This window comes from Sapajus apella, unplaced genomic scaffold (genome assembly GCF_009761245.1).
Source record: "Sapajus apella isolate SASKATOON/1434 unplaced genomic scaffold, GSC_monkey_1.0 scaffold115, whole genome shotgun sequence".
Classification (NCBI taxonomy): domain Eukaryota; kingdom Metazoa; phylum Chordata; class Mammalia; order Primates; family Cebidae; genus Sapajus; species Sapajus apella.
In genome coordinates, this window is record NW_022437055.1 from 221,658 (window position 1) to 243,116 (window position 21,459).

General features: G+C 38.6%; 1 protein-coding gene and 1 non-coding gene across 7 annotated transcripts in view; one reads left to right on the forward strand and one right to left on the reverse strand.

The window, feature by feature from the left end:
* The window catches only part of SMARCA1 (SWI/SNF related, matrix associated, actin dependent regulator of chromatin, subfamily a, member 1), a 79,073-nt gene extending 58,426 nt beyond the window's left edge, over window positions 1-20,647 (reverse strand). For 4 of the 6 annotated variants that reach the window (XM_032260160.1, XM_032260159.1, XM_032260158.1 and 1 more), the window contains exons 1-9: window positions 20,327-20,647; window positions 15,330-15,416; window positions 13,214-13,380; window positions 12,490-12,590; window positions 12,282-12,382; window positions 8,677-8,856; window positions 4,082-4,237; window positions 2,509-2,640; window positions 1,165-1,233 (exon numbers count right to left, since the gene is read on the reverse strand). In XM_032260160.1, the coding sequence (XP_032116051.1) occupies window positions 1,165-1,233; window positions 2,509-2,640; window positions 4,082-4,237; window positions 8,677-8,856; window positions 12,282-12,382; window positions 12,490-12,590; window positions 13,214-13,380; window positions 15,330-15,416; window positions 20,327-20,500 (1,167 nt within the window). In that variant the 5' untranslated portion in view covers window positions 20,501-20,647. The remainder of the gene's footprint in view (window positions 1-1,164; window positions 1,234-2,508; window positions 2,641-4,081; window positions 4,238-8,676; window positions 8,857-12,281; window positions 12,383-12,489; window positions 12,591-13,213; window positions 13,381-15,329; window positions 15,417-20,326) is intronic. The other 2 variants (XM_032260156.1, XM_032260157.1) reach the window with 1 other exon arrangement.
* Window positions 15,545-15,618, forward strand: LOC116538027. The gene has a single exon (XR_004263463.1). It is a non-coding gene; the product is annotated as a small nucleolar RNA SNORD112 (small nucleolar RNA).
* Window positions 20,648-21,459: the final 812 nt, after the last annotated feature.

Here is a 21,459-nt window from a genome sequence, read left to right on the forward strand (position 1 = left end):
AAAAGAGGTAGAAAATATAGTCAACTAAAAAGATAAATCGGGGGGAAAGTCCATAAACAAAAAGGAGGCGATGAGATCAAGGACTCACACGGAAGAATTAGCCACTGACCAGAGAAAAGACACCTCTTCCACTCAGACAGAAGGTCACACAAATGCAGATCTCCTTGGAAGGTAGACATCCTTGAAGAACTTCCTACCTAATGTCTTCTTTTCCCTTTTTGAGAAAGGAATGATGTTACCTGCTGAGGGAGAAGGAGGGCAGGAGATACCTGGGACAGAAGTCTTGGGGAGACAGGTGAAGGTCTGGAACAGTTGTTATAGGAAATAGGAAAGAAGACCGTAGAAGGCCATGTTGAAGGATCACCAGTATCACGACATCTCAGCTCATGTTAGAGAACATGGAATCATAGTGGTTCCAACCTGGACAGTTGTGAAATCTTTTTTAACCAGTGTTGGGTAGCCCCAATACAGAGACATTCACTCTGCTAGCAAGTGGCAGAATCAAAATTGAAACTCAGAAGGCAGAGAGACAGTTCCATTACATTATTCCAGGTTATGGCTTTTAAGCAGGTATGGCAGATGGAGAAGGGAGCAAAGGAGTTTAGGAGTACTAGCCAAAAATAGTTCAAGTGACAGAAAATGAGTTCATTGCAGCCGGGTGCAGTGGCTCAGGCCTGTAATCGCAGCACTTTGGGAAGAGGCCGAGGCGGGTGGATCACAAGGTCAAGAGTTTGAAACCAGCCTGGCCAATATGGTGAAACCCCATCTCTACTAAAAATACAAAACTTAGCCAGGCGTGGTGGCAGGCACCTATAGTCCCAGCTACTTGGGAGGCCAAGGTAGGAGAAATGCCTGAACCCAGAAGGCAAGGATTGCAGTGAGCCAAGATCACGCCACTGCACTCCAGGCTGGCAACAGAGCAAAACACCCCTCCAAAAAAAAAAAAAAAAAAAAAAAAGCTGTTCTAGAAAGAAGCTGAGAACATAGAGGTTTTTTTTTTTTTTTTTAACCAAAGAGGCTGTCAGAAAGGTTGGGAGGGAGAAACGGTGACACTGAGTCAAGAGGAAAACACACAAGTTCAAACAGATTCTATAGCATTTTGTTTTCTGGGTCAGTCTGTGTATACTACTTAATTACTGAATGTTCCTGTCTGCCATTACTTACTGCATGAAGTCTTTCCACGAGTTTTTGATCACCAAGGCAATTTTTAGTGTCAAACCAAGAATCAAAGTCCTGTGGAGGGGTGGAAATTCTGCAATAAGTGCACAGCTTTTTAAAATATACCCGATATTCTACAGATTCTTATACAACCAATACGGAAATAATGCATTTAAAAAGTACTTTCAAAAATATTAGCTGTGATGGCTTTTACTTCTGAAAATAGGTAAAATACTAGAGCACAAAATTTGAACCCATTACATAAGAATTCATTAACTTTTTCCTTAAAAGACATTTATTTATTAGGCTTCCCCATACTGTAGTAATATTATATCTAGTTTAAAAAGTAGACGCATATAAAATCAAAGACAGAATGCTAATAAAAATGTTAATTTTCTCAAACAATAAAACAAATAAAAGCAAGATGAAGTATGTAAACCAACTGATGGCTGAACTTGATACTTTTTATTATCAATTAATAATCATAATGGGGTTGGGCACGGTGGCTCACACCTGTAATCTCAGCACTTTGGGAGGCCGAGGTAGGCGGATCACTTGAGGTCAGGAGTTCAAGAACAGCCTGGCCAACATGGCAAAACCCTGTCTCTACTAAAAATACAAAAAAATTAGACAGGAGTGGTGACAGGTGCCTGTAATCCCAGCTACTGGGGAGGCTGAGGCAGGAAAATCACTTTAACCCAGGAGGCGAAGGTTGCAGTGAGCTGAGATTGCGCCACTGTACTCTAGCCTGAGCAACAGCGAGACTCCCTCTCAAAAAAAAAAAAAAAAAAAAATCATCATCATGATAATGGGAAAAATCAAGCACCAAAGTTCTTAAAGCATTCAATTCATTTTGCTGTCCTAGCATAACTTGTGTTAATGATAAAAAAATATATAAATCATATTTACACCATATGCTGTCTTTCAAAGCACATACTCTGAGCTCTTTAGCACTCACCAAATGTCAATGCCTACAATAATCAAAGATCATTTTAAAGCTTCCACCTGCCAAACTAGTATAGAGAAATATGTTTCAAACCCCTTCAACTTAATAAAGAGAAAATCTTGAACGCGCTTCTCCGGACTCAGCCTCACATCTTAAGTTTTAGGAGCAATGTGATAAAGGCAAAGTTGAACAGGCAGGTTAATCTCAAAGACAAGAAGCATGCTATTTCTCCAAAGATCCCCATTTGAAAACTTTGTACTAAAGAGCTCTTTCCTAAGAAAATCAAAACATGCAGATAAAAAATTACAAATTAAAAAGTACTATAAATTTCAAACTATAGTGTTTTAAAACAGATGTCAGTGAACATAAGAAAGTTATACTTAAAACATACGGCTTAAACTTACATCTGCAGAATTAAAGACATCAGGCAATAAAAAGTTGAGTAAGGCCCACAGTTCATGCAGGTTATTCTGCAAAGGTGTTCCAGTTAAAAGCAAGCGGTTAGTTGACTTGAACTCACGAACAATCTCTGAAAGCTAGAAAAACAATACTCATATGAGGATTATTTTACTTATTAGAATGTTCAACATTCAGTTATTCTGTAATTTACCCAACCAGTACATTTTTTACTACTATATAACCTGAAAATTTTCTATGGAAAAATACCCTAGATCAGGTGACAATGCTGCAGTGAGGCAAAACTGAACAAAATATTCTAAGTATTTCTATACTTAAAAGAATGCAAGCCTGGCACAGCGGTTCAGCCTTGTGATCCCAGCACTTTGAGAGGCCGAGGTGGGTGGATCACCTGAGGCCAGGAGTTCAAGACTGGCCAGGCCAATATGGCGAAACCCCGTCTCTACTAAAAATACAAACAAATTAGCTGGGCGTGTTGGTGCACGCCTGTAATTCTAGCTACTCAGAAGGCTGAGGCAGGAGAATTGCTTGAACCCGGGAGGCAGAGGTTGCAGTGAGTCGAGATTACACCACTGCACTCCAGCCTGGGCGACAGAGTAAGACTCTGTCTCAAAAAAAAAAAAAAAAAAAAGAATGCACATCATATTTATACCTGAGACCCTCCCCACAACCTCAAAATTTTAGTTTCTCCATTTTGGGCTCACAGAAAAAAAGTCAGAACTTCTCCATGGAATCCAGGTTAGCCATTTTATACAATAAAATCTCCATCTCCCCACCAACCACATTCATCTACATGCCTAACCATGTTCTAACTTGTCCTGGTCACAATTTTTAAGCCCCAGAATTGAGCCGATTTTCCCAGTAACTTATATTAACTTTCTAAACATAAGACCACAAAAATTAAGACACAAAAAGCACAAAAGAATGGTAATCATACAAACAAAAATGCACATTTTTATAATGCTCTTAAATAAAATATTATTCTCTAACATGCGTCCTCTTATCAGATATTAGTTCCAATTTGAAATTAATATAATCCACCTGGTGGTTTTGCTCCAGTTCTGTCCCTGTTTCTCCCAAATTAGCCCAGTGATCCAAAGAGAGGTTCATCATAATTGAAGCTTTTCCTACTGTTGATGGAGTTGAATGGCAAGAAATATTGATAGTTTTCAATGTTAACACCACACTCTAATTCACACAAGTCAGATAATCCCAGGAAATTATTTTCTCTCATCCATATAAATACATATAAGGTAGCCCCTCAATACAAAATAAGTCAATATAAATGATACTTGTACACCAAATATTCTCAACAATATTAAAATACTACAGCAAAACAGAGTCAGGCACAGGAAACATAGCAAAGGAATATTTAATTTTCTTTACATTAAAAACTATGCTTAATTTTAATGTGTCATGTAGTCAATAATTTAGACTGGCATTCACATTCCATGAATAAAATCACAATGTTCCATCATTTTGTTCATTCTATATATAGAAAAGTGAACAAACAGACCTGGTAATTAAATGAAAACTTTAATAAAGATATTGAGAATTTACCTTAGATTTTTCATTCTTTATTCTGTGAGCTTCATCAATGACGAGGTATCGCCAATGAAACTTTTTGAATACAGATTTTTCTTTAATTACCATCTCATAAGAAGTAACACACACATCCCACTCTCCTGGCATCATTTCATCACGAATAAAAGCAGCCTAATGCAAAATAACATACTTCATATTAGAATATATTTATATTAGAATATGTTACAAGATGATCACAGAATTAAAGTATTAAGAAAATATTAAGAGTTATAAGAGACCCTGAGGATCATTTCTTTGTATCCATTTTAGAGATGGGAAAACTGAGGCCCAAAGATAGCTGTGTGGTCACTTATCTGGATGACCTGCTAATATATTCACTAACAGAAGAGAAACAAAGGCTTCCCTTACAAAAATACAGCATATTCAATGACCTAGAAAAGTTCACGTGACTAGAAATCACAAAATTGCTAGGCTTGTCTTCACATCACAAGGCATCCAAAAGAACCTAGACAAAGTAACTCTTTCTGAACAACATGTTCGTGCCAAGATCCAAGGTTACCATAATATAGTTTCAACAACTAGAAAGAACTCAATGTGCACGAATGATTCCAACCTTTCGAGAACTCTTGTATATCCCTTCTTCATTTTCTAGCTGGGCTGAGTCATACACTTTGTTAAAAGGTCATGGAACCTCATTAATGTTTTTGTGAAGTTCCAGATGTTACCATGAGGTTGCAAATGTGATATCATAAAGGGGACTTGCTCTGTCTAGTACAGGAGGCTAAGGAAAACAGTGAGACTATTTCAAACTACTTTTAAGTCTTTACAGGCAGTGGCCAACATGGTAGGTAAGTTGACTGAGAGCATTTTTAACTTGTATGAGCTGAATTACAGATGTTATCAGTCAAAATAAAACCATAAAAGTTAATGGGAAACAGCAAAATCTGTATCAAGAAGAGGCTGATTAGTATTATAAATCTGGCTGGGCATGGTGGCTCACGCCTGTAATCCCAGCACTTTGGGAGGCCCAGGCGGACGGATCACTTGAGGTCAGGAGTTTGAAACCAGCCTGGCCAACATGGTGAAACCCCATCTCTACTAAAAAATACAAAAATTAGTCGGGCATGGTGGCTCACACCTGTAATTTCAGCTACTTGGGAGGCTGAGGCAGGAGAATTGCTTGAGCCCAGGAGGCAGGGAGGTTGCAGTGAACTGAGATGGCACCACTGCACTCAAGCCTGCATGACAGAGAGAGACTCTGTCTCAAAAAAAAAAAAAAAAAAAAACAGCATTATAAATGGGAAGTTACAGTGCATAAACAAAATTAACTCTTCCCTGCAAAGTCTTTATTTCTTAATTCACAACTATGCACTAAACATACTGCAGACTCATTCAACAGATATTTACTCAGTGTCTACTATGTATAAGAGGATTGCCTGGACTGAAGAGGACAGAAAAAAAAAGCCTTTTCAGAGACATCAGTTGCACCCTGGGAAGTGATCACATTTATAAAGTTAATTAAGACATTAGGGAATTGGAGACAAAATAAAGAGAAGTAGGGTGCCAGACCCCATTCAGTCATGCTAACACCTTATCCTTATTTGATTTTGTGAAGCTTTCAGTTTAATGATTTCACCTGCAAGTTTCATGGAACAAATGCGTATTTTGAATTTAAATCAGCTCTGCTTTGAATTTTTTGTAACTATCGGATAAATTTAGAGTTAAACATCCTGATAAAACATTAAAGGTGTCACACAATCCAAAAGGTCTCATTTTACAGGTGAAAAAATTAAGGCCCTTCAAAACTCACTCCACCCCACACGATCAGTAGCAAAGCCACAACTAAAACCAAACCTATTTCTATGTCTACTATCTTTGATACCTCTGAGGTAGAAAAGGAAGGGGTCACAAAACTGTTTGGGACTCATACCTCTATATACTTCAGAAGCACACTGCTATCATTCAGACAGGATCAAGAGTATCTCTTATCATGCCCCAACTCAATTAAATGCCTATTATAACCTACATCAAATTTTTATTACTAAAAGACTACCTTCATAAAATGTTTACAGAAGGCCAGGAAAATACAAAGACCCTACATATCTATCCTATGTTATACCAAGATTCAAGTCTATATACATACCCACATCAATACATATCATCTGTACCTATCCACATCAATCTCTAAGTGCTGAACATGGTACATTTATTACTTATGTAATTGGCAACTACCAGTTTTCAAATTCTTTTGACCATAGCCCACAGTAAAATTATCTTTTGAATTGCAATCCAGTATATACATATATGTCTGAGTGTGTGTACATAGAAAGAGGCAACTTAAAAGTTTCTCAAAGCAATAGTTATCCTTATTATAGTATGAAACACTCCGCAATTTGCTATTCCATCTTCTCTCAATGTTGCAGAAAATTGCTGTCACCAACTACAGGTATTGATCGACTTACCACCTATGCAACTTACGACCATTCGACTTTACGACCACAATCGCTAGCCACGACTGCTCCACGTCTGGCAGTGCAAACGTTGCCCAGCTGGGTGTACAACAGTGCGGACCAGCTTCCGGCAGCACTACCATCTCCGCGTGCACCATTTCAACTGTACATATAGCCTACTCAACTTACGACCAAATCGTGTTACGACCGGTCTGTGGTCCCAACCGTGGTCCTAAGTCGAGCACTAGTTGTACTAAGCTAAATTCACAACCCACTAATGGGTAGCAACTCACAATTTGAAAAACACTGACTTTTAGCCGGGCGCGGTGGCTCAAGCCTGTAATCCCAGCACTTTCGGAGGCCGAGGCGGGTGGATCACGAGGTCAAGAGATCGAGACCATCCTGGTCAACATGGTGAAACCCCGTCTCTACTAAAAATACAAAACATTAGCTGGGCATGGTGGCGCATGCCTGTAATCCCAGCTACTCAGGAGGCTGAGGCAGGAGAATTGCCTGAACCCGGGAGGCGGAGGTTGTGGTGAGCCGCGATCACGCCATTGCACTCCAGCCTGGGTAACAAGAGCGAAACTCCGTCTCAAAATAAAACAAAACAAAAAAAAAAAAAAGAAGAAAAAAAAAAAAAAGAAAAAAAACTAATCTTAAAACTGGTTTTCAAGATTAAGAAATTTTTCAAAGCCAGGCACAGTGGTGCACACTTGTAGTCCCAGCAACTCAGAAAGCAGAGGCGGAGGATCACTTGAGCCCAGGAGTTCAATGTTGCAGTGAGCTATAATTGCATCACTGCATGCCAGCCTGGGCGACAGAGCGAGACCCTGTCTCTGGTAAAAGAAACAAACAAATTTTTCAAGTCACCAGCATCCTAACCTCCTCATGAAGCAGAGCTACAGCAGTCATAAATTAAATATAACCACTCATTCTTTAAAACTCCCAAAGATATTTCATAAAACCCTTAGATTTCATATAAAATAGCTGAAAGCCATAGATTTACATTCTTACTGAGATGTTATGAAAACACAAACCTAGATATTTATCTTTTGCTTTTAATCTTTAAAAAATAATTTTAGCAAAAGCTCAATACTTTAGAAATGCAAAGTTTATATGGAATAATATTACATTAGATAACAGCGATGACCAGAAAGGGTTCTAAGTGACTAATTTGCTTTGCGGAAATATTAGACATAGGGAAGAACCTAGCCTGTAATTGTAAATTTATGAGCTCAGTATTTCAATATTAAAATGATTTATATGTTAAATTTAAGTAATTTTTCTTCAAGCAAAATGATGAGGATAAAATGCCGTAATTCATTATGCTACCATTCTTTTGAGGATATCTTTTGATAACCTAACCAAATATAAAAAACAGAATAAATCTCTAAACTATGTTCTCTGGAGGCAAAATAAAAACAAAGTTTAATACTATGCTTTCTAAGCTGGTTACTTGTTTTAGTATTTTTGCATAATTTAGTATTTTTAGATTAATTCTACAGTCCTAAAATCATTGTAGCCTACTAAAATGACAAATGATTAATTTAAAACCCCACCCCCAAAAATGCCCAGGGTTTCTAATATTACCTAAGAATATATACAGACATGTATTTTTCTATTCAAAGACCAAAACTAAAAGCTGTGTCTATGCATAAACACAAAACACAAGGCACTCTGTACATATAGAAGGGGTTCCAGTTGCGTATATACATATGTGTGTGTTTATACCAAGTCAAAAGTCAAAAACTTAAATATAAAATTTTAAGTCATGCAAATTTATACATTGTTGCTTCAAAATAGCACAAATGAGAGTCACTGGTAAGATATATTGTCAATTAAATAAGACGTTTTTAATAAAAAGTCACTCAAAGTACAATTCAAAACTGTTTAGTTTAATGAACTAGTTAAAGCAAACGTAGATAAAGCATAATAATGGACTATTATTAATAGGTAATACACCTACCTCATGGGAGTGTTGTGAGAATTAAATTAACAGATGCAAAGCACTTACAACAGAGTCTAGCTTAGAGTATGCACAACTTTGGTGTTATTTAGTAGTAGTCAACACAGATCTCCTTAACAACAATAATATGTAACTAAACTCCAGAAATGATGTTATTCTTGACTGCCTTTTTACACTTGTTTCTCACTTACTCTGGCATCCTTGTCTCCGACAAAACAAATGACCCGGAGAGATGGGACCCATCGTTTAAATTCATTCATCCAGTTGTGTAAAGTAGACTTTGGAACTAATACCATGTGAGGTCCAGGAATATTTCGGTAGTGTTTCAGGTAACCAAGCAAAGCAATTGTTTGTAAAGTTTTCCCAAGACCCTGCATTATCATCACAAGGAAAAAAAGTCCATGAGCATTTTTTCTGTAAGGAAACATTTTGTTAGCAACAACATGACAAAAGATCTTTGTCCACTATCTCGAAAAGGCAATTAGGTTTCTACTAATTAAAAGTAAAAATACTCTTTTTTAAGAAGATAATCAAATCATTCTAATTCAGTATCATACTTAATGGTGAGCACAAAAAGAAACCAAGACCTCGCAGCCGGAATGTTGCTCAACAAAGCAACTTTCTAATTAGAACATTTTTACTCCTAAAGGAGCAAGCAATCTACTATATAATTTTTCTACTTGTTCCAAAGTTAGGAATTTTCTGTGTGTTTGTTTTACAAAGACATGCTTCCTTTGCCAGCCTGCTTAGGTACGGGTCTTTCTTTTCTATTGTTCCTAACATTATTACAACCCAGACATTAAATATTCAGACTATGTGTCTCACGGGGCTTGTGGTTCTGTACTTGCATCTCACACTCTTAAAAAACCTTAGGAACCACAAAAGAACAGAAGTTTGCAGCCAGAAAGAACCTTAGAGAGCTCACCAACTCCAGAGGACTTTTTAAAAAATAATATATTTTGGAAGTAGGCTTGATGAGAAACAAAAACATTTTTAAAATAAAAATAATAATAATAATAATATATTCAATATCCATGAACCCATACTATCCCATGAGAAAGGGAACTAAGTCTTTTTGGTCTCTTAAAACTGCTTTTGGTTTTATCTCTGAGCAAGATACACACTTCTTTTTATAAATGTATGAGTATATCTATTTTTTTACATTGTATCCTATCTGATATGTCACTTAATAAGACAACTTTTATGAGTGCTATACATCAAAACCTTAAAATGTTTATACTCCTTAACCAAGTAATTCTACTTCTAGGAATTCTTTGGAAATAATCTGAGAGGTACAGAAAAGCTAAATTACAAGATCCTTATAGTGGCATTATTTATACTATACATCAGGCAATCCAAATGAATAAAAATAAGAGGGAAGGTGAATAAAATTATGGTACCACCCAAGGATTATTATGCAATAATTAATTATGTTCACAAAATGTCTTAATTACATGGAAAATATGTATGAATGTAAATAAATCAGAATGGCTAATTATATATACAATATGATTTCAACTATACAAAATAAGTATATCCAGAAGAAAAAGATTACAAAGAAATGTGCCGAAATGTTAGCTGTGGTTACTTTTAAGTAGCAGAATTATAATTTTTTTTTTATTTTTTTTTTCAAATTTTCTATAATCCTTAAAGTGTCTTTCTATTTTTTAGTAATTAAAGCATATCTGGTACCGGCCGGGAGCAGTGGCTCACTCCTGTATATCCAGCACTTTGTGACACTGAGGCGGGTGGATCACCTGAAGTCAGGAATTTGAGACCAGCCTGATCAATATGGTGAAGCACCATCTCTACTAAAAATACAAAATCAGCCAGGCGTGGTGGTGAGGGCCTGCAATCCCAGCTACAGCTACTTGAGAGGTGGAGAAAGGAGAATCGCTTTAACCCAAGAGGCAGAGGTTGCAGTGAGCTGAGATCACGCCATTGCACTCCAGCCTGAGCAACAAGAGCAAAACTCCCTCTCACAAAAAACAAACATAGCTAGTATGAGCATAAATTCATAACTAAAAGTCTTTAGGTCTTTCATGTTTAGATAGGCTGCAGCAAGAGCTGCTTGGGAGCCGGGCGCGGTGGCTCAAGCCTGTAATCCCAGCACTTTGGGAGGCCGAGGCGGGTGGATCACGAGGTCAAGAGATCGAGACCATCCTGGTCAACATGGTGAAACCCCCGTCTCCACTAAAAATACAAAAAATTAGCTGGGCATGGTGGTGCGTGCCTGTAATCCCAGCTACTCAGGAGGCTGAGGCAGGAGAATTGCCTGAACCCAGGAGACGGAGGTTGCGGTGAGCCGAGATCGCGCCATTGCACTCCAGCCTGGGTAACAAGAGTGAAACTCTGTCTCAAAAAAAAAAAAAAAAAAGAGAGAGCTGCTTGGGGCAAATAATCCTGGTCCTTCTGTTGTCCAATTAACCAAACTCCTCCCACTCTGAGCTGACCAGTCTTTAAAACATAACACCTAAATATAAGGAGCTACAGACCCTTGCTTTAAGGGATCCTCTGCCACACACTTAACAGTCGCTCAACCAGGGATGAGTAGGATGAGTACTTACGCGACTGACTACCAACTATACTAGACGCCGTAGGGCACATATCATGTGGCTCTTCTGGATAACGGTGATTACAAGTATGGTTTCAGAGTCATATAAAGATGAGTATCATTGAGTTATATGGATTTAGAACTTTCCCTGGCCTCTCTTAAATCCCATTTTATTAATTTGGTCTTAAAACACAGATATAGGCCTTCATATACTCCCTTTTTAGCTACTGAATTAGCATCTTATGTGGTCTTACTTTTTTCTGTTATTTTATTTACACATGTATAATTCCTTCACTGATTTCTAAAGCCCCACCATGCACTGTACTGTATCAAGATTCAACATTACTCTTTATTTGTTCCTTATTCCATCTATGCACTTTTTGATTGTTCACAAGTCGAAATATTTATATTCATTCATGCATGCATATATTCAGTCATTTATATATTGTTCAGTTTGTATACCCCACCTCATTCTCAAAATGATCAGGTAGCCTACAATGAAAACATGGAACATAAATTAACAGCAAAATAGAAATAAAGAGAAAATAAGGAAAGGAAAGTAAGAAAGACGAGCAGATAAAGAACAGGAAACACAGAAGTACACACGGGGAGACCATTAAAGGTTACATAAAGGCTCCATTTGGGTATTCATCTTGACTCTGTGCTTCCTGGAAGCCAAACTGCAAACAAAAACAAAAGTACAGGGAAGGTTTTTGGACCATTTGAGGAAAGCTCAGTTAAGAATTTTACGGCCTGTGAAAGTCTATGTTCCAAAAGTTACTTAATGAAACAATTCTAGCCAGGTGCTGTGGCTCACATCTGTAATCCGAATACTTTGGGAGGCCGAGGTGGGAGGACTGCTTGAGTCCAGGCATTCAAAATCAGTCTGGGCAACATCGCGAGACCTGCCTCTACTAAAACTAAAAATAAAAATTAGCCCAGTGTGGTAAGCATGTGCCTGGAGTCCTAGCTACTCAGGAGGCTGAGGCAGGAGGATCACTTGAACCCAGGAAGTCAAGGGTGCCGTGAGCCAAGATTGCACAACTGCACTCCAGCCTGGGTGGCACACAGAGACCCTCTCTCAAAAAAATAGTAATAATTCTAAGACTACAAAATATCTTTTACATTGTAACAACTTTAAAAAAGCCTCCAGGCATTGGGTGGTGGGTAAGCTAAGGTTTTTCAAATTTACATAAAAATCACTGATAACTGAGAATGTATTTTTAGCTACCAATTCCTTACCATTTCATCAGCCAAAATGCCATTGACTCCATTTTCATATAAAGAGATCAACCAGTTCAGTCCTCGAATCTGATAATCTCTCAGTGGCCCCCCTTTCACATCTGGGGAAAAAAATGCAAGGATGTTTTACACTTTCATTAATACACTCACGTAAAATTTTTCTAAAAGTAAATTGAAAAAGAACTCACCAATGTGATGAAGTACTTACATGAAGGTGACACCTCAAACCTAATACACACATTAGATGTTTTCCGACTCTCCGACAGTAGCTCTTCATCTTCTTCTTGCTCTGTGCGCCTGTGGCGGTAGCTGAAATAAAATAAAGAAATCCCTTCACATTCTACCCAAACACGGAGGTATCAATTAAATCAGTGTACATGGCTATTATCTTTTATAGAAAAAGAATGAGCGGCTCACGCCTGTAATCCCAGCACTTTGGGAGGCCAAGGCGTGCAGATCACAAGATCAAGAAATCGAGACCATCCTGGCCAGCATGGTGAAACCCCATCTCTACTAAAAATACAAAAAATTAGCTGTGTGTGGTAGTGCACGCCTGTAGTCCCAGCTACTCAGGAGGCTGAAGGCAGGGGAATCACTTGAAACCAGGAGGTGGAGGTTGCAATGAGCTGAAATTGTACCACTCCACTCCAGCCTGGTAACAGAGCAAGACTCCGTCTCCAAAAAAAAAAAAAAAAGAATGAGTTGTCCAAGGTCTTACTTAGAAATCAGTTGAACCAGCCTACATTTGTACGATCAGCTTCTAGTGAGAAAAAAATATAGTTGCCTTCAAAACATAATTATAATGGCAATAATCTTATCTTTCATCACATGAAGTTATACTGAACAATGAAGAGGGAAGGAGTGCAAGGGAGGACAGGAGGAAGAAAAGGCAGGAGAAAGGGAAGAAAGTAGAGAGAGAGGTGCCAACATACTCTCCAGCAGAAATTAAGCTCTGCTTTTCATCTTTCTTTATTCGAGGACGTCCTAATTTCATGTTCAGTGGAGATGTTGGAGATTTCTGTGCTGAAGGCTGAATGAAATGTGCAAATAGTTCTGTCTGCTTCAGTAAAAATTCAAATCTCTTTGCTCGGTTGGCTTTCTAATTTGCAAAACAAAAGAAAAAGTAAGGACTTTCCTTTGTACTCCTTCAAAGTTACTTAACAAATACTTGCATTGCATTTACTGTGAACAACATTCTTAGCACTTGAAACATAATCCATTAAATTCTCTTTAAAAACCTATAACATAGTTACAAGTATCATCTCCACGGTAATTACATGATACTGAGGCACAGAGAGGGTAAGTAATTTACCCAAGGTTGCACAGCTAATAAGCAGAGGAATTTAAAAATGTATTTTCAAATAATTTGAACAGAAGCCAAATGATCTGACGGGCTGTAAATTCCCCAATAAGAAATACCCTTCTTCTTCTTTTTTTTTTTTTTTCCTTTTTTATTTTTCTCACCAGCACCCAAGAAAAAGGAGAAATACCCTTCTTAAAGAGTCATAATCATAAACCAAATCTTCTTTCCAAACCATTTTTTAATTTTGTTAAATACTAACAAATTTAAGCATCAAATATACAACATATCCCAAATACTGAAATAAAAATTAACTCTGATATACATACCATAAACAGAACTCTTAAGAATTTTCAAGTTATATCCAGAAATAACTTAAATTTTTAAATACAATATCATCTTGTCTTAAAATATTTTCAATGTCATGGTATAATAATGTAATAAACATTCCGCTCTTCAATCACAGGGATCTAGAGAACTATAATTTATGCTAGTAGCATATGAAGTTTCTCCCCAAAGTAAGCAGAATTTGGGAAAAATATATAAATATACACACATATACACAAAATAGTTAATATATATTAACTATTAAAAGTTGATGTGTATTCTAATTTCTCAATAAACTGTAAAAGGTCATGGAACGTGTACCATATACAGGTAATAAAACTTTGTTTCACTAAAAAATCCTAAAAGATCAAAAGATATATACATCATTCTAGATAAAAGAAAAATAAAGACTATTTATTTATTCAAAGTCACTTTCCAATCACAGAGTAGAGAATACCTGATTGCTAACGAAGGATGCATAATTAATAACCCAAAAAATATACAGAAGAGTTCATTAACATAAATATAAGTTAGATAAATTCAGACCACAAGCTGGAAGGAGGCCAAAAACTTTCCATTTTATGTTATCCTCACTGGAATGTTATTTTTAGAGTTGTTAAAACATTGCCTATATACATTAGATGTGGCCTTAAACATTAAGGCATGGAGTCTTATAAAATAGCTATCCACAACCAAAAAATGTATTTCATCTCTACTTATTTTTATAATATTACTGTAAAAACAACCCCTCAGAGAAAAAAAAAAATTTCAACCACCTGTTAAATTCTTGAAAGATCCAAAGCTATAAGAGTTTAGTTAAAATTAAAGCTAAAATATGGATTTTAGTGACTAGAAATTAAATAATTTAATGTATTATAGCAAGCAATATATGAATATAACTAAGATTATGCTGCTTCATTATGTGATATTTTCATTCACTGGACAAATATTCTTCCCTCAAGAAAGTGTACTGATATATTACATGTTTCATTAACGTATAGCATTTATTCGTATGTCCAAAGAAGGAGAAAGAAAGATATGTCAGTCTGGCTTTGTGATTGGATTTCTCTTATGTCACAAAGCCACAACGGTATTGCCACTGATATTTTCATCTAGTAAATAAAATATTTCTATCTTAAAGCACTTTATTATGGAATAGACAGCACTGAACAAAAATGAGATGTGACTTCTAGTCCCAACTATTACATATAGCTTCCCAGACCCTTTATTTCCTCATCTGAAAATGAGCAGGTTAATTTATTCAACAAAAATATTATGATATATTGTATATTAAATTACTTTCCAATTCTAAAATCGATGATTCTCCATGCATTGTATATACACATGTATTTTTCACCTTTAACATCTCAACTATCAAAATTAACTACAGAATTCACTGTCCTATCCAAAAGTACATTTACCATTTTCTCTTCATATTCTGGGTCCATTTCCTTTTCAGATTTAGGCGCTTTAGCAGCAAGTTTGAGTTGAAAAGAAGAAACGTTTTTCTAGAATTTCAAAGAAAATAAATGTCATCAAATTGCAAAACAAGGTTCTTAAATTGGTCAATGCTCTCGTTAGAAGAAGACGAAAAGTAATTACATGACTAAATATATAAATCAATGTGGGACATGCATGGACCGATGATGAGAGAGCATGTCACGAAGCAAGGCTTATGATTAATCCAGTTCTGTACACCTGAGGTCCAATAAAAAAAAAATTCTGAAAAATCATGACTGCCAGAGAAATATTAGTTGGAATAAAACCCAAAAGGTGAAACACTGAGCTTTCTCATCCACTCTTTAATTTATATAGTGTAAGAAAATGTGCAAAATTAAATAAAATATTTTAAAATCTAGAATAACCACAAACAAAAGAATTCAAAAAAAAAATTAATTCTCAGAAACACTCCTTTATGTCATGGAAATAGGCCACACTTTCAGAAGAAAAACTGTGGTTTCTGTTCCTAAAACAATACTTTTCAAATTGTTTTCATAGTATAAGAATATTTAATTTTTTATGTAATGCAATGTGATCACATATACTTAAAATAATTTAATAGTAGTTTTAAACTTTTAGCTTATGTTAATTTTCTCTAACTGGAAAGAAAATTACTTTATATTGCATAAATATTCTGTAGAAGTAACTTGTCAAGGCTATTAACTATTAATGTTTGGTATTTTTAAACCGTGATTTAGCAAAAACTAACATCAATCAGTAACTTAATACAGAAATTACCTGGGGAAAGGGTTTATCTCATGCACCCTATCCTTTGTAAAGACAAGCTTGTACCGGCAAATATAAATACATATATAGAATAAGCCTCTTTCCCTATAAGTAACCAAGAAATAAAATAATAAAAACACAAATCTACCCATCAGAACCGAAGACTATCTCATTTTTAACACAGATGACTTTGCATAAGTGAATACACAAATTTGTTTGTGAAAACTATCATGGCTTTTGTCAACCAGTTTCTGAAAACTTGGGTCAAAAATCAACAGAATGTGACCTTAAACATAAGAAAAATATGGCCCCTTTATGTCTTCCGACATCTACTAAAATTTCTATTTTGAGGAAATCCAAACTGAGATTATGAAATTTGACCTTGTCCAGACTCTTACTTTGTAGCACTGACCAGATATCTTGATTTACAGCATCTGATACGTACATATCTATGTGGAATGCTTTGAATGTAATCCCGGATGGATGAGATAGAAAACTGCTAAATCTCCCCTCAAACTCACACTTTGAAGCTGCCATGTATAACATAAATCATATTTACTTTCTAAGCAACAAGAAATATTGAGTATCAAAATCCGTATCTTTATCTTTCATTCCTTGAAAGGCTATATGAAATCCAGTTTTCCGGTTTCAAAACACTGAAAATTACTTTGCCTTATATTCATAAGCATATATAATAATGTGGGAAGTACACTTACAGAAAATTAAAGCTTTAATCCTAGAAAAACATTTTACTCATTACTTTTTTGCTTACCTTGCGGTAGACTACCATCAAAATCTAATTATATGCTAATTAAAATTCCTAATCTTGAGCAGTGCTATTAAAAGCTGTGGGTACTTAATTGGCACTATCTTCCACAACAAATTTTAAAATACCTACCTTCTAAACCTCATTTGTTTATGTGTGTGTGTATGTGTATTCTCAAAACTATATTTTTCCATACAAGTAAAGATCAAGGGTGACTAAGACACTCTAATGAATTCCTTTGGATTTTGTTATCTGAGTCTGGGTGCCATGAGAACGCAGCACAAGGTCAGCAAAATGGCTTATTTTAAAGACCATGACATTTTTCTTGACGTTTTTATTCCCAAAGATACCATCTCCAATTTCTAGTGTTGGGTAATCCAACCGTCACTTAAACCAAGTAAGCTCAACAACCAGTAGGCAGGCAGAAATACCTCTGAGTAGGTGAATGTCATAGGTGAATTCACTAAATCTCATCTACTGTATACAACATGAAAGCACTCTCGTTCAGAAACCTATTTTTTTTTTAATTTGGTAGACAATTCTACCAAGTTTAATAAACTGGCTTCCCATGTCACCGAGAATACAAGCAACAGTAAATGACATGGGAAAGATCACTAGAGGAAGGCGCTCTACAAGAAGCCACAGCAGAAACCCAGAACAAAAATGTGTCTTCCACTGCAGTAGCTTCCCTGATCCTTGGTGTGCACGTGTTATTTCCCTCTCCCTTCTTTATCGCTTTATCACTGACACTTTTGTATTTTACAGTTATTTTTAAATGAGTTTATGGTTTTGTTACGCTTACATTCTTTATCATAAACTAACATATTCTTTCTGGTGAAACCAGAAACAGTGATAGCTGGCCAGGCTCGGTGGCTCACGCCTGTAATCTCAGCACATTGGGAGGCCGAGGTAGGCAGATCACGAGGTCAGGAGTTTGAGAGCAGACTGGCCAATATGGTGAAAACCTGTCTCTACTAAAAATACAAAAATTAGCTGGGCATGGTGGCAGGCTCTTGGAAACCCAACTACTCAGGAGGCTGAGGAAAGAAAATCGCTTGCACTCAAGAGGCAGAGGTTGCAGTGAGCTGAGATCGCGCCACTGCACTCCAGCCAGCCTGGGTAACAGAGCAAGACTCCATCTCAAAAAAATAAATAATTTTTTTCTACCTTCTGGGTTCAAGCAATTCTCCTGCCTCAGCCTCCCGAGTAGCTGGGATTATTGGCACCCACTACCATGCCCAGCTATTTTTTTTTTTTTGTATTTTTAGTAGAGACGGTGTTTCAGTGTTTCACCATGTTTGCCAGGCTGGTTTTGAACTCCTGACCTGAAGTGATCCACCCGCCTTGGCCTCCCAAAGTGCTGGCATTACAGGTGTGAGCCACTGCGCCCAGCCAGATAAATTATGTTAAAACATAAACACAATACTGGAAGAGTCTGGGAGGTGGTTACTTAACTGAGAAGGAACAACCTGTGGGATTTCAAGTGCCTTTGTGTCACTGTCCAGAGTGCACTAACTGATGGCCATGAAGAAGCGGTTAATCTGCACTTTTAGTACACAATTTAAAGTGCCAAGGTAGTATATAATCCAATTTTTAAGGAAAAATTAAAAATAAAAATGATGCAGTGGCTAAAACAAACTTCAGATATCCAGGAAGTTCCTGACATACAGCACCACATTTCCCTATCCTGGGTGGACAAATGAAGGACTGGCAGGGCAATTTCTGATGAGGCAACAGAGCTGACAAATATATAGGTACCAACTCAGTGTTTATTATATGGGTTATTTTATTGGTCCCTCGTTTTTTCACCATTCAAAATTTTATACAAAATTCAGAAATTCATACAATCTGGAAACTCGACAACCTTTCCTGCCATACAAAAGGCAGTTTGGCACTCACATTTGCCTAGTCTAGGGAATAAAAGGCACATAGACGTTTCCGAATTTCCCAACATTTGATTCATATTGATGCTTGGTATTATGCCCAGTTTTAATCAACAATATTGTCTTACTAATCCAAGTACCGCGTAGATCTTACAATGCGTATGTTTTCTACGGTTTTCATTTAGCACTACAATTGTCCTTCTGTTTAGTCAACCTTGTAGCAATAAAATATGTCACATAAGCAACTGCTAAATTTAAAATTGCTCTTCTCATTTAGGCGAAAGGTGTTAATTTTCCTCAAAAGCTTTTCATTTGGTCATATAGTATAATATAATGATTCAGACAAAGCCACTTGAAATCTCTAAAGCATAATTGCCCACCTTTTTAAAATTGCGATGACTACTCGTAAATGAGAAAAAAATCCACCCATAAACGATTAGTTACGCAATTTTATCATACATCCTATTTTTATGTCAATTTTTCAGTGTTTTATAGTTTTATTTGCATGTCTCAGTCCACACGAAATATGCCTTATGGAGATCATACACATTTTCTGGATTGGCTTTAATAGGTGTCAGAGCAGTTCCCTTACGTTAGAAGCAGCTCATCTTGGCGACGCTGAGTTTTTTAAAAATTAAAGGAAAAAAAAAAAAACAAAAAACTGTGTGTGTCCAGGAGCCAGCAGCGCCCACTAGGAGAGGGAGGCGGAAGCCTGGAAAGCTTGGGGCCGGATTGAGGGACCATTCGGGTGGCCCTGGAGTGAAACCTTATACCGTCGGGGGCGGGGCAGGAGAGGGTGAGGGTGCAGATGCTGGAAATTTTCCTAAGCCAGCGTCCACGGTTCCTCAGTTTGGGGGGGGAGGCAGGGGGGGACGACGCGGAGAGCTTCTTTCCTCGAGGTGACACCCCCACCTCGGCAGGCGGGGTTCAAACGAACAAGGGATGGTTTTTTTCCTGCCATCCAAAAGACCGACATTGCCAATGAAAGAAAGAAATGTCTTCCCTGTCACCCTCCACTCCGAAATTCAAATTACGAAAAGCAGCACCTTGAAATTCAAATTACAAAAAGAAGCCCCAGCAAAACCCCTTTAGCGCGAGTGTGGGATTGAAGGGCCCAGATTTCCCAGGCAGAGGCCGACGGGAAGGGGGGGGAGAGCGAGCGAGCGAGAGGAGAGGGAGAGGCGGAGGCTTTTTCCTGCACGGCCCCATCCCCCACCCCGTTACCCGAGTTCCGGGAAGGTGGAGGGGTTCGGGGGGCTGTCGAGGGGCTCCCGAGCCCCCAGGCCCCCGGAGAGCGGGCACCCCTCCACCCCGCGCCGCTCCCGCCCGCGCCCAGCCCCGCCCCCGTTCTCCAGGCGGCGAGAAGGAAAGGGGGAGGGGAGCGAACGCCAGGCGGTTCCGCCGCCGACCCCCGCACCCGCCGCCCCCAGCCCCGCAGAGCTTCGCGGGTACCTGTCGGCGCCGAAAGGTCAGGATTTGGGCCCCTCAGAGGGGCCAGTCACAGGATTTCTCCACCACACACACACACCCCCTTCCTATTTACCTCCTTCTTCTTCTCGCCCTTCTCCGTGGCCGCGGTGGCTTCGGTGGCCGCGGCGGCCGCTCCCTCCTCCTGAGAGGTGGACGGCCCCGGCTGCTCGTCCTCTATGACCACGATAGTGGCGGTCGCATCCGCGGCTGCCACGGTGGCTGCCACTGCGGCGGTGTCCTGCTCCATGCCGTGGGAGCGGGAACGAAGAGGGGGACGAGGCAGGGGACGAGGGCTCCTGGGCGGCGGCAGTGGCTGCACTGGAGAGAGCTAGATGGAGCAGGGGTGGGGAATCACTCCGCTTCCAACCCTTCGCTCAGGCCCCCCCTTCTTTAAATAACCCTCAACCCTGCCCCACTTCCGTCCACCCACCCTACGTCATGGCCTCCCCCCGTCACTCTCCCCCCTTCCTCCACCCCCCCTCAACGATCGCGAGACTCCCCTTCCCCACCCAGAGCCCGGGCCGGCCCCGCACGACCAACTGTTGCCGGAGTGTGGGGCGCGGACAGGGATGGAGGCGGGAACCCATAACTCGCGGCCCCCTAAAAAATCTCCTTTCCCAGATGCCCCCAACAGTGAGCCTGAGCTCCCCTTGCAGATGCTTGCAAAACGAATCCTCTTTCCCTTAAATCTGCTCTTTGTACCTCGGGGCGCTTTCCCCTTTTGCACAAAGAACTTTTCCTCTGCTCATAACTGTACTGTAGAAGGTCTTTCTCACCATTTGCAAAGAGAGGAACCCCTCCGGGGACTGCTCTTTCCCAGGTTCCTAAAGAGGTCAAATTAGCGGTGCTGTTTCCACCTTCGTAAATTCTGCAGGAGGAGAGGCACTCCTTTAATCTCTGGATTGTACCTGCAAACAATCACTTACAACTCAAAGTCTGACGCTTAAGTTTTATGTATATTCTGTTTTCACCTCTGGTACCTCTCAGGTGGCCAATGTGCAGGAACCCTTCTGTTGCCTTCACCACTAAATTTTTAAATTCCTAGGGGACAAGGTCAAGATCCCCCACAGAACCTGGGGCAACATGTGGTAGGCACTCAATATTAGTAATTGAAATGAATTACTGGGATTTTTTGGCATAGGTTCTATTTGCACCTCCATTATTATTTCGTAGTAATACAACACTGATGCTATGAATGATCATGGA